Source organism: Dromaius novaehollandiae, chromosome 3 (assembly GCF_036370855.1).
Source record: "Dromaius novaehollandiae isolate bDroNov1 chromosome 3, bDroNov1.hap1, whole genome shotgun sequence".
Taxonomy (NCBI): domain Eukaryota; kingdom Metazoa; phylum Chordata; class Aves; order Casuariiformes; family Dromaiidae; genus Dromaius; species Dromaius novaehollandiae.
The window spans coordinates 84,528,928-84,546,103 of record NC_088100.1 but is presented as its reverse complement, the minus strand read 5'-3'; the positions used below and the strand labels follow the sequence as shown (position 1 = coordinate 84,546,103).

General features: G+C 39.2%; 1 protein-coding gene across 2 annotated transcripts in view; it reads left to right on the top strand.

Annotated features, from left to right (window-relative positions):
- NID1 (nidogen 1) overlaps positions 1 to 17,176 on the top strand; it is a 49,632-nt gene that overhangs the window by 25,018 nt on the left and 7,438 nt on the right. For both annotated transcript variants that reach the window (XM_026108956.2, XM_026108955.2), the window contains 5 exons: positions 5,730 to 5,954; positions 6,608 to 6,780; positions 8,869 to 8,995; positions 14,716 to 14,887; positions 16,807 to 16,964. In XM_026108956.2, coding sequence (XP_025964741.1) covers positions 5,730 to 5,954; positions 6,608 to 6,780; positions 8,869 to 8,995; positions 14,716 to 14,887; positions 16,807 to 16,964 — 855 coding nt within the window. The remainder of the gene's footprint in view (positions 1 to 5,729; positions 5,955 to 6,607; positions 6,781 to 8,868; positions 8,996 to 14,715; positions 14,888 to 16,806; positions 16,965 to 17,176) is intronic.

The window sequence follows — 17,176 nt, the reverse complement described above, 5'->3', positions numbered from 1 at the left end:
TAGCCACTGCTGAACAGGAACTCTTAAAACAAGTAGACCTGAGAAGTAAAATGAGTTTGAGTTGCACATTTAGAACTTGCATCAGAACTTTACAAAAAACTATCAGTTTTGGCTTTAGAAATCACTTTTCAAGTCTTGTAGGCAAAGCAGGAAAATGTCGGTAGCATTGTAATTGTTCCACAGTAAACCATTGTGTTAATGAAAGAGTTAATGATGTTGGAATGTCCCACTGCTTGCAGCTATTAAGAATGTCTGTGCTTCATTATTTCCTCACGCTTCATTTTTCCATTTCAAAAAACCAGATGTCTGAGTGTTTCTACCCCTGCAGACCCCAGACACTGTTTACTAAACAGAAACAAATCCAGATTCCTGGACTTGGGGGTATGATCATTAAGAGCCATACACTAGTCCTGTTAGTCTATATACAATGCATTTCACATGAGAAATGCACTTAGAGAGCAACACTGTAAGTAAAGGATTGCAAACCAAAATGAATGGACAAAGGGAAGTGTGTTCTTTTGTTTTTACCTCTTGTTTTTTTGGCCATGTCTGAGAACAGCAATTAAAATTCTAGTATAGCTCCTTGTGATATGTGAGGAATGAAGTGATACAAATAAATTTAAAAATACTCTTTGATTCTGGATTCAGTTTTAAAGCACTTCTGTAGCTTTAGCTTTTCAATGTAAACCGTTTGATTAGCTATATCAGATCTTTACAAATTTTTGAATGATATCGCAAAACTAAATAATTGAATTTGGTATAATGTATCAGGCTCTAATTCCTTCTGCAAAGTGGAAGGGAAGATGTCCTATACATTCCTGTTTCTCACCCTTTATTCTCAGCCTCAATCTTTCTGGAAAAATTCATAAACTATCTTGTGCAGTGCTGCTGCAAGAGCTTTCCTTCATGACCAGAAAGACTTTGAATGTTCATGTATGGCTTTTATTTTTTCCACATTCTGTTTGTTTTTTGCTTATGTGGGGAATGTGTATATACGTATTTTTAGTCTGACCCACCTTCAGTATCAATGCTATTTTCAGTTCATTTTTTCAAGTTCCATGATATGTTTTAGTGACTTTTAAATTCTAGATTGCTAATTGTGGTTTATAAAGCAAATGCAAAAATATGTCTAAAACATAGAGTGCAAATTTAATGTTCTGAGGAAAGTAATTTATTTTGCTTGAATTCAAAATGCACCACTTTATGTATCTAGTCCAACGTGTGTGTAATGTCGTCCATGAAACATTACTACTTTGTCTGGCTTATGATCCTTGTTCTGAGCTACAGCTTCTCTGTTAGGAGCAATTTTCTGTACACCATTTCAAGTTTTCACTGATATCTTGAACTTTGGATACCGGAACTGGACACAGTAATCCATGAATTATCTCATGAATCCCATGTACAGCAATAGTATTGCTTCTCTATACCTGTGCAGTGTTCCCTGTGTATACGCTGAATTCTTTTTTACATCCCCTCACACTCCCTATGGCATTCAGCTGGGTGGTCACATTGAATTGACTATCTTCTGATAGCTTTTCTTAGCCATCATTTTCCAAGATAAGTCTCCATCTTTAGAAGCTGATCTGTGCAATGTATTGCTAAAAGTATAACTTTCCATTTGACTGTGTGAAATGACCTGTTAATTTAATGAGCTCAGTTTATCTAGTCACCAGGTCCTGTCGTTCTCATCTTTTGCAGCTTATTTGTCTTCCACAAATCATGCAACCTATGGTTGCGTATTTTCCTCCAGAATCCTAATGAAGAAATTAAATTTCTTAATAAGGAAATTTAAAACCAAGACTAAAATAAGGTGGGAACTTACTAAAGATACCAGTACTTCATAATATTTGCCCATTGACTCAGGTGTTTTTCAGGTTTTAATCATTTATCAAATTAAGATAACTTACAGTATAGTGTTCTATTTAAAAAATAACACTGTCTTGTAGGCCCAAGTAGAATGCCATATAGAAATACAAATGGAGCCTTGAAATAGGCATGACTTATTTTCCATTTTCTAGAATCAGGAATAGCAGTAGATGCAACAACACAGTTATACCAGGTAAATATTATTTGCTCTTAATTCCTGTTGTAGTTAGTGGAAGTTTTCATCATGCAAGAGTCAAAGAGATCAGAAAACTGTCCTAATGTTAATTGTTCTGTATCTCTGAAGAACTTCGATTAGATGAAATATTGCTATACTTATATTAAAAGAGAAGCACTAAGAACCTATTTCAGATGGGTGTGCTGAAGGAAGGAAAAGTTGCTAGCCATAATGTTTGTCTGGAAGCTGACTTAAAGTAGCCCCTGTGCTACCTAAATACATGCCAACTCTTGCTGTATGTTTTGTCTAAATTGTATTGTTAACTCATCAAGGGTAGGAGTGTACTCTGTTTACTGTGTGAATCTCATCTTCCAAACTCAGTCATAGCTAGCCTCATTTCAGACAGTTAATTAAACAATTTAAGGTTTGCAAAATCAGACCATCTTGTCTTAAGAACACTGAGAAAATGTGTATAAGCAGACTGTTTATCACAACCAGCTGTCACCTGTATGTAAGTTTATTGTGCTTTCATTGCTGCATAGGCTACAATGCTGGGCTGGGGTTCAGCTTGCTTTCCTTTAAGTGTCTCTAGTTAAGCTAGCTGTTGAGACTGTCTTTATAGTGAGTGGAAATCTAAGCAGCAATTAGTTCAGGGCTTAATTTAGCTAACCAGATGTTGGTGCCTACCGCAGGATAACATGAATTACCCTCTGGATAATCCACTCGACTATGTTGGCTGGATTTCTCTCCACTTCAAAGGATACTGTCGCTATGATCTAGGTACCCACACTTAGTCAGACTCCCCACTCCTAGTTGGGAACCCTAACTCTTAGGTTAAGAAGACTTTTTCTTGTGTTTGCTGGCCCAGTGATATCTGACTAACACATGCTCAAGGGAATGGCTGCAGTAGGAGGGGGTAAAACAGTCACCCCACAGTGTGCCTAGAGGTACAGGGAAGGTGCTGCTATAGGATGTGTGAGATCTTTACCAGGCAAATGCTAAACAAGGAAGGGTAGATACTCTCACTGCTGATCTCTTGGGTAAAAAGTGTTTAAGTAGGACTAACTTTTCCCTTCTTCTGAATGTGTTTTGAGGGAAGATTAGCAAAGATGCCTTCCTGCAAGTTAGTGAGCTGTAGCATGGAGCATAGTAATTCTTCCCATGATTCAGAGAGAAAGAGGAAAAAAAAGTGCAGTATGGATACTAACTGACTGGTTTGGACTGACGTAACTTGTTCAGGTTTTTTTTCCATTTATAGATTGTAATGTTAGTTAAATTCATGGTTATGAGTTGAAATTGGTGGAAAACAACCTTGGAGGACTAGTTAAAATGATTGAGTCTTCGCTGAATGGAAATGATGACACTGCTTTTATTTCCTTTCAGAATATTTCTTTAAGGTAGACAACATATTGTACTTTATACTATTAATAATGTTTATCATAAATAGCTATAAGAAAGACTGTCAGCAGCAGAGGTAGTAAGAGATCTAGTTATCACTGAAAGTGAGTGGAAATGGGTATTTAGCATGTCTTTATGCAGTGGAAAATCTGTGTTGATAGGCTTTTAAAAAAGAAAACATATAATATGCAGTCTTCTAGAAACATAGTTCTGACTTTGAAAACTAGTTTTTGACTAGTCTCTTGACTTTAGTAGGGCTAATTGCATAAGCAGGATATTTGTGAGGTAGGTTTGATCATTGCAATATAGGTACTCTTCAAAACTGCTATCAGTATTCCTGTTTCGAATCTGCAGATATAAATGTGAGTTGTCTTGAAATTTGAACAAGCATCAGTATTTCAAGTTCCCAATTGTAGGAGTATATTCTGTGTATCGTAGCTGGGTCCCAGCTGGCAGTTAATACATTTGTTTGCATAGTTTGTATTTGTTAACTCCTTTTTCATAAAATTTATCGAGTCTTTGAAAAATTGCAAGCCATTCATAAGATGTTTGAGATTTTCTAATTCTGGGATTTGGGGACAGGAAGGACAAATGGCCAGCTTCTAGAATTATTTTTATATCCCTGCTTAGGAGAAGCTAATAGTGCATCTCAAAGATAACACAGATGGATTGCAAAACAAAAACAGGATGGGGTCAATTTACCAATACTGCATACCCCGCTGCTTTCTCTTGTAATGGTGCACATAATATGGCCTCTAAAAGAGCAGCGTGGCAAAACTATCTATTATTGGAATTCAGTACTTTTTATCTATAAGTTTCATTGAATGCATGCAAATAAAGTATGAGGTAGATAATGAATGCCTTCCTTTGGGGTCTGGTTGTGCAGGCTATCTCAAGGCTCTCCACCACCCACATTAAAGCTGAGGCCAAATATTTCAGTTGTTTAGAGTGAGCTGTTCTCCAGACATTTATATTTCTCTAATTGTGTCCAGGTGCATGAAACTTGTCCAAAGCTTTTGCTTGCATAACTAGTGTAAATAAATAATAAAAAACCCAACTATGCTGTTTTGTATTTGTGTGACTGTTACACCACAGTAGTCTGCAGGCACATGGGATTAGCTTTGTGTTTAACAGGCCTGAGGTTGGCCTGAGCCACACATAACTAATGCTGTCCATCAATGCAGTCCATGTATAAAAGCATGAAAGGAATAAATGGAACTGTGGTGTTTAAGCCTCTTCAGCAGGCAGTTTGCAGTAAGTATTTCTGACTGTCTATGGAAACCATTGATAGGAAGAAGATAGGCTCCATAATTACAGCTCTTTCTCTCCCAATGCATAGAGCGCTTCAAGGGTCTCCAGTGTAAGGTAGAACTGACGCAGATTTGTTTATCTGGAGATGGGAAAAGGTTACTTTAATAAATGTTTTAATTTCATTAGGCTGTTTGGCATCTGTAAGGATGTATTGATCTAAAATCATGTTCCCTATTGCATGAGAAATAATAGCATATCCAGACTGTTCTAAAATTAAAACCAAGAGAACTGATTATGCCTGAATTTCCTTAGGATCTTGAAAGATAATCTGTCCTCTGTAATCACTACAATAACACATATGCAGGTGATGTAGCCATTGTGTAGCATATGTTTCTCTGTGTATGTGTGTTTCTATGCATAGCAGGCACTGGACAGTATGTCCTTGCCTTTCCTTTCTTTGGTCCAAAAGTCTGAAATGGATGCTCAAATTTGATGCCCAAACTTTCAAAATCCTAACATGCGTCAGAGCAATGAGTTGTCACACTCTCAAGTCCTATAGAGAACTCGGCATGATTTTCTCTTGTGACTCTGAATGGAGACTCTCCTTTTAACTACACAGAAAAGCTTTATCCACTGTATTGGCCTGGCTAATTAGTCAGATTTTAGGACCCAGGATAAATGCAAACTGATTAGACATTGGGATAAGCTTAGTTCACCTCCATTCACATATTTCTTGCTGATGTGCCCCGAGAGAAAAAGACAGGGATTTCCAGCTTTTGTTTAGGGCTCTATTGGGTAGGAAGCTGCAGGGGGCGACGCTGAAAATGACATAAATTTAAGGCAAACGTGTCACATTTACATAGGGCAGACTGTTCCTGAAGGTGCCCTGAAAGCATACGCCTTCAAGGGTTGTAACAGTGCCATGGTCCTCTGAAGATGAGAATGCTTACGTTGTAACTGGTCAGTGTACATTAACTGTGAATGGAACAAGGTTATTAGTTAAAAAGAAGAGTATTCACTGAACTGTGTCTTTTTACAGAAGTGGAAAAGACCAAATGTCAGCATGAACAAGAACGAGCTCTTGGAAGTGGAGGCACTTTCTTCCCAAGAGAAATGAGAGTTGGTCAGTTCATTCCCCAGTGTGATGAGCATGGGAATTACCTACCCACTCAGTGCCATTCCAGCACAGGATATTGCTGGTGTGTGGATAGGGATGGAAATGAAATTGATGGCACCAGAAGTGGCCCAGGAGTTCAACCGCCATGTAAGTGGTTAAAGCACTTGTTTCTTGTGGGGATGTCTCTGTTGGAGTGCATTGTTTCCCAGGGCTTGGTCACACTCCTGAGTTACAGTGCTGACTTGGAGCAATGCAGGCCTCTGTTATCCCAGTGATCATATGCCTTGCGCTGCAGCCCTTTGGTAACTCCAACATACACTGTTCCTCCAGCCAGCGCATTTGGACAGCTGTGGTGAGCTCTGAATAAGATGGTTGTCTCTGTTCTTCCCTGCCTTGAAACCGCTGGGTTCTCTGTAGTTCCTGCCTTCTGGGAGCTGTGGCAAATCTGAATGTGTGGCAACTGACTGTGGCCTCAGGATACGAAGGATGTTCCTTCCTACAGCATCCTCACTTCAGCTGCAAAATGGCAGGAATGTTCAAATAAGCTTTTTCAGACATTTGAAGGAAAACAATTAAAGAGCTAAACATGGAAAGAGTATTATGTCAGCTGCTCCTTTTCTGTCATCTAAGGAGAAAAACTGAGAAGCTTTCTGCACCTGATTGTAGTTATTAGTTTCCACTTAGAGGGCTGTTTCCTTCTAAGAAGCCTAGCTATAATTGTGTCCCTGTAAATAACATGGAGCCTTGTTATGTTGTATAAGCTAACTTTATTTCCATCTGTTTCTTTTTTGTTCAACAAGGTTTGAGCACAGCTGCTCCTCCTGTTGTTATTGGGCCCTCTGTTCGACCAGATACAATACCTCTCCCACCTGGAACACACTTGCTCTTTGCCCAAAGTGGGAAAATTGAACATGTTCCTCTAGAGGGAAACAACATGAAGAAAAACGGAGCAAAAGCACTCTTGCATATTCCAGTAAGTACTCCTCTATAAAGGGCCTTGTGCGCTGGAAAGCACTGCAACAAAGATGAAAGTGAGAGGTTTTGTTTTCTATGCCATTTGATTATTTAAGTTCCAAACTCAGTTTTTACTCTTCATTAAAATTTCAGTATCCTGTCACTTTGTCATTGAAAATTCTTGACCTGATTAGTGAAGGACCACAAAACTGAACTACAGAAAAAACTATTTGCCTTTAAAGGAATGGATCACATAGCAAAAATCTAATGTTTGTGATCTTACGTGCCTCCAAAAGCTTATCATACGAACATTGCAGCACTCCCACTTTCATTGGCTTTCTGTTCATTTCTGACTCTGGTATAAAACCCCAAGAGACCTAGAAAAGCAATAGGAGAGGCATTTTTTTTCTCACACTCCCTCAAAATTCTGTCCTAAGTCCTAATCTCTTTGTTTTCTTCAGTTAGTACCCTGCACTTCTTGGCTATAGATATATAGATTTTTTTTTTCCTGTTTCTGTCTCCATTTGTAGGCCCAGTGGGTGATAAATCCTTTTCCCACACTTCTCACCACTGTCTTGAAAATCTTCTTCCTTGAAAATGAACCCCTGATACTGAGAACCTATTTTTTCCATCACTGGTGACACACTAACTCTTTCCACCTCCAGCTTCATCACATGCATTTGTTCTGTCTGAAGCATGGGATTTCTGTTTTCATTCCAGTGTTACTGTATTTATAATAGTTACCAGGTAGTGGGCCTGGCATCTTCTGTGTGTTGCTGTGACTATTTGCTAAACTAAATACTGACTAAATTATACAGCGTCAGTTCAGTGAATAGTACTATGAACTGTGCTGTGATGTAAGGGAAAAATCAAGCTCTGTCCCTTGTCTAAAGCACTGCTACAGTCATGTTTTCAGTAAAATATGATGTGTAAATAGGGTAATTACACTGATACAGAGGTATAATTCTGAATCCTTGTCAGCTAGTCTCATTACCTACCTGATCTAGCTTAAATAAATTAATTAAGAGTACCTTCAGGAAAGAGCTTCCAAAAGATAAGATGCAACTGTTAGTTAAAACTTTCAACTAAAATTAAACTTTTGGGTTTTTTTTCTGCTAACAGTGCTGTCTCTATTTTTAGTTTTCTTTTTCAGAAAATATACATTTCTGTAAATTTTAGAGCATTGTGTATTTGGGAAGTGACAGTGCATAGCAGCGAGGAGATGTTCAGATTGTTTTATAGTGTACAATTTTAATGTAGGCTCAGAAATAAGCAAATCTCTGTTTTAATGCATGTTTAGGGAAGAAGCGTGCTTAGAAAGTCAGCAACTTTCTAAGAAGGTACTGATCTTCCATTTTTCATCCAGTGAACGAGAATCTTAAGTTACAAAAGCATCAAAAGACACAGGCTGAGAAATCAATGTGAAATTAGTGTTTTGCTCAGAAAGTCTTTCTCATTTGCTTGGAGGAAAGAGTTTCAACTCTAAATTCAACCTTTAGTCCCATTTTCTTCTGCCTAAACTATTACATATATATGTTCCATGTTCCTGAGCGTATTCCCTGCAGCAGAATGGTTTATGGAGTATTTATTTTACTGGATAAACTGGTTTTTTTTTATGTTAAAACTTACTTTGCTAGAGTTTTTTTGAGCCTAATGATGGTACATAGGTAGCACTGCTGAAATGCAGCCATTGTGCGTGGATTGGTGAACACAGAACAGCAGTGAGACTTTATGAAGTCATTATCCCTCCTTGAAGGTTAAAAATGATTGAGAGGTAAAAGCAGATGAGGAGTAACACAGTAAAATAACAGCATGAACCTTCTTTAAAAGGACATGCAGATGAAATTGTAGAAGTGAGATCTGCAGTTCAGCACTAATAGGTACAATACCTCTTTGAAATAAAAGAATTGTAAATGGTGTCTGCTAGTTAAAAGGGACTTATAACTGAAAATATTATTCTAAGCCTACCCTTTTCTCTGCCCTCCTTTCCCCCCAACCCTGTCCAAGAATGTTGTTTCAGGCTTGAGACTTAGACCCATAAGCTAGTACTGCTGGCAAATAATTGTTATTTAGTATGAGCTCTGCTAATTTGCTTGTTGACCAACAGGACAAAGTTATTATTGGAATTGCATATGATTGCATGGACAAGATGGTTTACTGGACAGACATCAGTGGCCCTTCAATCAGCAGAGCTAGCCTGCATGGTGGAGAGCCAACAACCATCATCAAAACAGGTAGCAACATAAGTTTCTTCATCTTGCTCCACCTTGCTCCACCATAGGAATGGCAGTAGGGACTTGAATTTAGTAACAGACACTTTCCAGGTTTTGCCTGAGCTCTAGCATTACAAGTTGGTACTAGTTGGATAATCAAGAACAAAAAAGTGTGGATAACCTAAATAAAATCTATTTCCTCTGCAATAGTACTTCATCGGCTTTTCCCTCCTGAGATGGGCAAGAAGTCTGTTCTTTTTATATAACCTAAGTTTAAGGCCAGGAACAGGAGCAGCTCATCAGTGATATGTTTCTATGCTTTCTTACAGTTGCTGTTGCAGGATACTGTACCTATCTAACCATTGCATGTTTTGTGAACATCACTGGGAATATTTTAAAGGAAGGTTGGGGGATTTGAAGGGTGAATCAAGTTGCTGTGGTGTTTTTAAAGCACATGTGAAGGTACTAACAGGTGCGGGGTTCAGAGCCTCGCAGTTTGGGCTTTTGAGTGTGCCCCAGCTGACCCTCCCACAAATGTTTAGAGGGTTTCTTACCATTTTACGGTCCTAGACTACGCTCACGTTCTTGCTGCATTGAACAGAGCAAAAAAAAAAAAAAAAAAAAAAAAAGCCTCCTTTGGATGATTTGACACTTCTGGGAAGGGGTCTTGAGGCAGGCTCGAGGTCTTACTCACCACCCTTTAGCACTGTCCACCTGTGGTGGCAACCTTTGGGGTGCCACCAAGGTGGGGCAAGGGCAGGACGACTAGTACTTCCAAGGCAAATTCCCCAGGTCATGACACACGCTCAGGACCTCACTTTCCTGTGATGTTTGGCCATGCTATGCTATGCTATGCCCAGCCTGACAGCTTCTGTGTAGCCCACCTATTTTATAGTAATGTTATGTCAACCATACTGATTGGAAAGGGTGGTCCAGCATCTTTTCTGAAAGGCTCCAGTGTCCCTGGCCATGAGGAGTGGAACATATATTTAGCCTAAGCTGCGACTGCTGTAGATGGAGACATCATTCCTAGTTACAATGATTTAATGGCTCCAAGATGTAATTATGTGAAGAAGGGAAAAAAGCATAAATAAACATGAAGTTGGGAAGAGTTAATAGTTTAGGTTAGTTTTTTATGGAGGAAAATCACGCCTTATCTGTGAGAGCTTTTCAGCAGAATCAGTGAGTGTGCAGGTAAGGGTGATGCAGTAAGTACAGTGTACCTGGATTTTGAAAAGGCTTCAGTGAAGTTCTTCGCAAAGGGCCTTTGAATAGACTAAGTTGTCTTGAGATTAGGGGGATGATCCTATGGTGGACTAACAGCTATTTATTGCCTGATTAAAAGATAAGTGACAAAGAGTAGCAGTAAATAGCTGATGTTCACAATGGAAGTAAGTTATCATTAAATCCTAGGTCATATGCTGGGGCCCACCCATGTTGTTCAGTGTATTTGTGATCTGGAAAAGGGGATGAATGGTGAGTTGTCAGTTTGCTGTTGGACAGGTATTGAATATAATTAAAACCAAAGCTGACTAAAGAGTTGCAGAAAGGTCTCATATTTTGATATGTTCACACAGAATACCATACGTGTGTGTGACTCTTAGATTTTTGTTCTGACAAGTGAAGAAGGTAATCCAGTGGCCAGGTGAGGTTTGGTTATATATAGACCTTTTCTCTCCTGTGCTCTGCCTCTGACAGCTGTCTGTTCTGCTGAGAAAGGACTGGTAAGAAGGGAGGATGAAGAGGAAAACTCTTCTCTGTTCCTGGGCTTGAGGATCAAACAGCTGAAAAGTGGTTAGAAACTGTTTCAGCTGTGATTTTCCTTGCTTATCATTAAAGTTGTAAAAGAAAAGTGAGTAAACCCATCTTGCTCATTTCTGACCCTTGAAGTTGCTCAAGGCTTCACGAGTTAGGCTAGAGGGTATTGTGCTTTTACAGTTCATGTGTTGTTCTTATTTCTGTTTCCTCAAAGCCTTTGTTGCTGACTGCAGTCTATGTTCATTTTCATTAGATGGATAGGTATACACCCATCTTGAACATAAAAACCTTTTGTAAGTGGAGTGGAGTGAGCAGAAGGACAGGTGGGGAACCAAGTGAATGTGAAGGCCTTAAAAAAAACAACAGCAAATGTAGCGGGAGGAACTTTCCGAGTACTAGAGTCCTCAGGATACTGGAACAGTAAAAGCAAGATACTGGAGTAGGTTGCCCTTGGTTTTGATCCTTTGCAGCTGTTGTCACAAAAACTTAGGAAATTATTTTAGCAAAACAATCAAGCAATTTTAAAATTCTGCAACAAATTTACCTTTGTTTTGTTTTAGGTATGTTAAGTATCTGCATTTGGAGTTTGTGTTTCAGAATAGCCATTGTTTGCTATGACTGCATGTAGGCTTTCAGGGGTAGTAGAGAGATGGGAGCAGGCTGGATCCTACCATTGCCCCAGGAAGGGAAAAGGGAGAGCTTAAAGCCATCCCTAACTATTGCAGCAGCTATGGAACTTGGTCGTTCTGTCCAACTTGATGGCTGAGATACTTGTGAGACTTTCTTTTCAGCCTGACATGTTTAATCTAAAAGAGACTAACTCCTAGTGCGAGTGTATGCCTCTAACTATGAATTCAGTGGGGGAAGGGTTTCTAATTTCCACTATTGATTGGGAGAGAGTGTGTGTGAGTGCACTGAAAATCTTTCATGGGTACAATATATTTTATAGTGTGTGTGTGTGTGTGTGTGTATATATATAGTGTATAATATATTTTAGAAATATTTATGAAAACTTTCAACTAAATTTGATTATTTTAGGTTATGCAAGGTGCTTACAACATAGCAATGCCATATGGAAATAATAATGTTGTGGTTTGCATCATCTGCAAAAACATTATATATGTAAAGGCATCTCATGACTTCTGTTGTCCTGTTGCTTGTATAAGATGTGGATGGCATTCCTGGAGACACGTTAAACAATGCTGCTTTTTACTTTCTGTATGGAAAGTTAACTGGCCCTTCAATAAGGAGTCAGAGCAAAACAAGGCTGAGTACTCAGTATTTGAATGGATGTCATCTTTGCTGAGCATGGCTGGCCAAAACTGAAACTTTAAAAATTTTGGGAACTAGGAAAACCTCTCTCTCTCAGAAGACCCATGAGAATTTCTGACTTTGTTCTGATCTTTGCCTTTTTCCCCCATGAGCTGCAGCTGCTTGCTTCAGTTCACATGTATATTTGTGGAATGCACTTTTTTTTTTTTGTTTAAGCTCTTGTGATTCAAGTTGAGTTGCTTTGCAGAGACATGTTTTATTGTGGGGCCCCATCCAGTTCTCATCTGCTTCGGCAGCTGTATAGTCTGTGGAGGCTTTCTGAGCTCTGCAGCTGTGGAGACAGGTCTGGAAGGAGAGCTTTCCCCTTTGTCATAATTGCTTAAATCTTATCAGACACACATAATCTGTACAAGCCTGTCTGTTTCCCAGGGACAGAGCCTGTGACAGGACCTGGCCTTACGGTGATACAGCAGGAACGCAGTTGTGCTCCTGGAAATACATTGAGGTGGAGGCTTGATATATGAAGTCTGTATATTTCCTTACCTCTTCGTGGAGGCCAGTTTCTTCTGGCTGATTGTCAACCAGACAGGAAAAAAATTCACTTTAGATTATTTTAACTGTCCTGGCTCATAGCTGAAAAAGGAAGTTGGCCAGGGAACGGGGGCTCCTGGGAACCAGTGGCAGTAGATCTCTTAACTGCTGCCTTCTTCTGTTTTCTAAAAGAGACTGGGAACTCTTTTGCTACCATTCACTCAGTGATCTTTTCCTCACCCCAGAGGCTAGTTGGGGATTGTCCCTAACACCTCACAATGAGGCCACCCTCAGCAGCTCCTGCCTTTAGCAAAAAGGAGGTAGGAACATTTTTGGGTCTGATTTGCATGTGATGTGGTTCCTTGCAGATGACAGGTTTAGCTCCACGTGGGCACTTGCAGAAGTAAAAGCAGTGGTGTGAGGTCAGTGCACCTACGTTAAAGTATGTCTAAGTGCCCTTGAGAGGAGTAAAGAGAGGGCTGATTAGTATTTACTTTGTTGGGAGCCCCCTTCTGTGTGAGCTGTGAGTCAGAAGCAGTGGGATACTTGCCCACGTTTTATTTGTTCATTTCCACCTCTTCAACAATGGACATACATTCAAAATGATCTGTGTCCAGGACAAGTTTAATCTATCCAGATGAGAGAGCAGAGGCTATTCAGAGTATTATGCAACTTAATCACAACAAAGTTGCAGTAGCAAATTTAAACGAGCTCCATCCAGTGTTCTGGCCCAAATGTCTTCTCCAGAAATGCAGTTTGTGTCACACATTGTTTGTTTAATGGCTATCAATGCATAAACTTGAGAATTAGTAGAAGGCCAACATGCCACATTTCCCTCATTCTTGGATGTTTACATGCTGTGTGGATCTGCATTTGAAAAAAAGTTTCCTTGACAGCTAACTGGTACGAAGGGTCATTTTGCCTCTTTTGGAAATGACCACATGCAGTCTTTTCTATTTCTTTTGGAACTGGAATTGGAGTTAAAAGTCTATTTGTACCTACCTCCCTGATATCCCACACAGCCTAGTAGTTCTCTGTCAATGGATATATGGACCTTGAAAAGGATAGAACAATTTTTGCATTGGCTAAATTAAACCTTTACATGCTATATATTTGTTCTGCATCCTTCATCTGAGTTAGAAACTACTAAGGCTAAAGCAGTATGGTCATTATTTGTTATTTCCTGTTGCTTTTGGAACAGCTAACTGTCCAAGGAAAGCTGTGCACATACAGTACCAAAACATGGTCCAAAAAAATTGCTCTGAAAAAACAAAGAAATGGATCTAAATTCCATCAGTTAGCTAATGTCATTATCTCTAGTGCTTTGGAGCTTGATTATCTTTTAAGTATTGCATTAGCTAAAATTAGAATAAATCGAGTTTTCAGAGGGGTGCCGTGTATATCAGTAGCAAAGAAGGATTAACATTAAAGATTATAAAATCCATTCTATGTCTTGGATTGCTAAAGAGGGTAAAGAAAGATTCTGATAAACTCTAGTCTGTTTTCTCTGCCATCAACTCTCTTAGGATCAGGGTGTAGCAGAGCAGTCTATGTGTAAATTGGGTTAGACACTGATGAAACCCTGTTATACTGAACAGAAGACTGACTGATGCAAGCCCTTTATGTTAAACAGCAGTTTCTGTTGGCTTGCATCTGGGCAGTGTGACCCTAAGTAGAGAGATGTGCAGCTCTGTCAGTGTCATGTACCTGCTTTGGTTATTGCATCTTAGTAAATCAATGCCCATGTAGTACAAGAAGCGAAGAGCTGAGGAGGCTGCTGCCTGGTTGCTGTCCTGCCATTTTGCTATCCTTGAGCTCACGAGGCACTCCAGTGCTCCAACCACTTAAAGGTGTGTTGGAATTCCAGACAAAATTCTGATGTGTTCAGTAGTGACGTAAGTATTAGCACTAGGATTTGCTGTCTTTTCCTGACTATAGATCTCTTATTTATGCATCAGAGACATCTCCAAGAGTTCTATGTATTTAAACTTCATAGGGCAAAATACATACTCCTCTTCTGACGTGCTACCATATTCCATATGAAGTGGCTTTTGTTGGACCACGGTCAGAAAACTGAAAGAAGACTCTTCTCAGTTAAAAGCTGGGAATGCTTATGAGGCTGATACTGTATATTGGGAATAAATGCGATGGCTAATGTTGCTTTCTCTGTTCTCTTGCAGACTTGGGAAGCCCTGAAGGGATAGCTCTAGATCATCTAGGTCGCAACATCTTCTGGACAGACTCTCAACTTGATAGGATAGAAGTGGCTAAGCTGGATGGGCGCCAACGTCGTGTCCTCTTTGACACTGGCCTGGTGAACCCTAGAGCAATTGTAGCAGATCCCGTGAGAGGGTACGGATATGTTTTCAAGATACGCATGCAAAGCTTGAGTTTTTTATTTTATTTATCATGAGCATATACTCTATGTCCATGTTTTTAGACTGTGTTCAGACAATGATAGGACTGTGTTTTCCTAAAACAACTAACAAACAAAAACTGAGTAAACTACTTGAGTGTCCTGTATCTGAGTAGTATATTGGAAATAAAATTTGTTTAAAATGCAACTACATAATCCCATGATATTTTATTGAGAGGACTATCAAATGCTTGTTTGTACCTTGCTATCAGTACATTGTTTGCAAGATGAAAAGCATTTCCCCTATGTGAAAGAATTTATTTTTCCAAGATTACTGGACTAAAATACTAGATTAAGCAATTTGATATTTTCATTTCCCTAGTGACAGACATTTTTCCTGTACAGTGTCTCCTCTTCAAAAACTTCATAGTGTCTTTCCTGTCATCATTTTCATTCCTGTCATTCAATTGCTGGAGAAGGTCCTATTAAGCTTTTATCTGAAGATACAGATAACTATATACTTTAAAATTGGGCTTGTAAAATGCAGTCACAGAAATAGTCCTGTGGGGTTTCAGCAGGAGAGTTTAAATTTTTTCAGGCTATGGCCCCAGTCTGCAAAAACAGAAGCAGACATACTTTTATGTAGTCTTTGATGTGTTATTTTCCCTGAATATTGGAAGAAATACAGGGGAAATTTAAACAAATAGGGCGCCCATGGTAATGCTGAATGGGTGTTCATTAATTTCTGAGCTTGTCTGCTATCATCCTGGTGCAACTTTCTGCAGCAAGGCCACTGTTGAGAAAAGACATTTCAGTCAAAAATACTCAGAAGCACAGAAGCAGAGAGGCTTTCTTTTTGGCCATGAATTGCTGGAAAGCTTTAATAAATGATTACTCAGTTGATGTGAGGCATTTGGAATGCTGTTATGTGAGAATTCATTTGTGAACACATGTAGTGTATTGTTCAGTGAGAGATTTTTGGAAGATGCATCCTCATTCCAGATGTTTGCAAACAAGATTTGTAGTGAAAAAACAATGCCTACAGTACTTGAAATCGCAGGTGGTTGAAAAATGAAAAAGTAATGGTACTGACTTCTTTCATTTACATAGCATAATATAAACCTTTCACCTAAGTCAGATAATTGTAAGGTGAAAACATCTGTGGATGAACATAAGTGACAGCAGGGTAGAGAAGACAAATGCACTTAATCGTGTGAAGGGAAGGGGAAGGCACAAGCATAATCAGACTGAGGGGAGACCTCTATTCCATGCACAACCTCACTGACTCTGGCATAGCTCTGGGTTCAGGTCAAGTGATACAGACTTCTCAGTTTCCCAGTAGATTTATTTTTTAATATTAGAGAATGAACAACAAAGGTGCTTGCTTTTAGGGGCCATGTTAATTCACAGCCACAGAAAGTGCATCTAAAGAAAAAATGGTCACTAACAAATCACCATTAATAATAAAGCATTAATGAACTAATCACCCTGTCTGGGTTTTTCTCATGACCATAAGCTACTCTGATCAGTTCTGTTGTGAATTGCTTATTTGGTGAAAAGGAAATGAAAAGGAAAATGTAATTTTGAATGAATCCTATAAATGCCTGCCAAATGCTCCTCCTGCTTAACCTGAGCAGACGTTATGGGCAGTGAGGAAGGAAGCTCTAGGTGTACATTCTGAATAATACTCAGAACTGTTGAAATAGAGATGTTTTTGCCTGGCATCTTGCAAATAATATACACAATGTAGGGAAAGCATTTTGCGTGTGTGTGTGCGCACGTGCGTGTGCTTCACTTCTCTGTTTTGTAATGGGAGTTATAACATTTGATGCATCTTTACTACTCTTACTTCTGTATTCAAGTGCCATATGGTCCTTCTTACGGCTTTAATTCTTGCCTTTTTCTTCCTCTTAAGAAACTTGTATTGGACTGACTGGAACAGAGAAGCTCCCAAAATTGAAACCTCCTACATGGATGGCACGAACAGAAGAATTCTTGTTAAAGATGATCTGGGGTTACCAAATGGGCTGACATTTGATATTTACTCCTCAATGCTGTGCTGGGTAGATGCAGGTAAAGAGATGATGAAACGTATCTTCATAATAATAGAAGACTTAAGTATGTCCAGTCCTGAAAAGTTAGACAGCTAATTAATGTTTATAGTTCTTTGGGCTACGTCTTAGACTTCACACCTTGCTCTTTGGCTTTAATAGTCACACTTTGTTATTAGCACTGTAGAATTCCCATGAGAAGATGTGCAAACTGAAAGATTTAAATTCTGACCA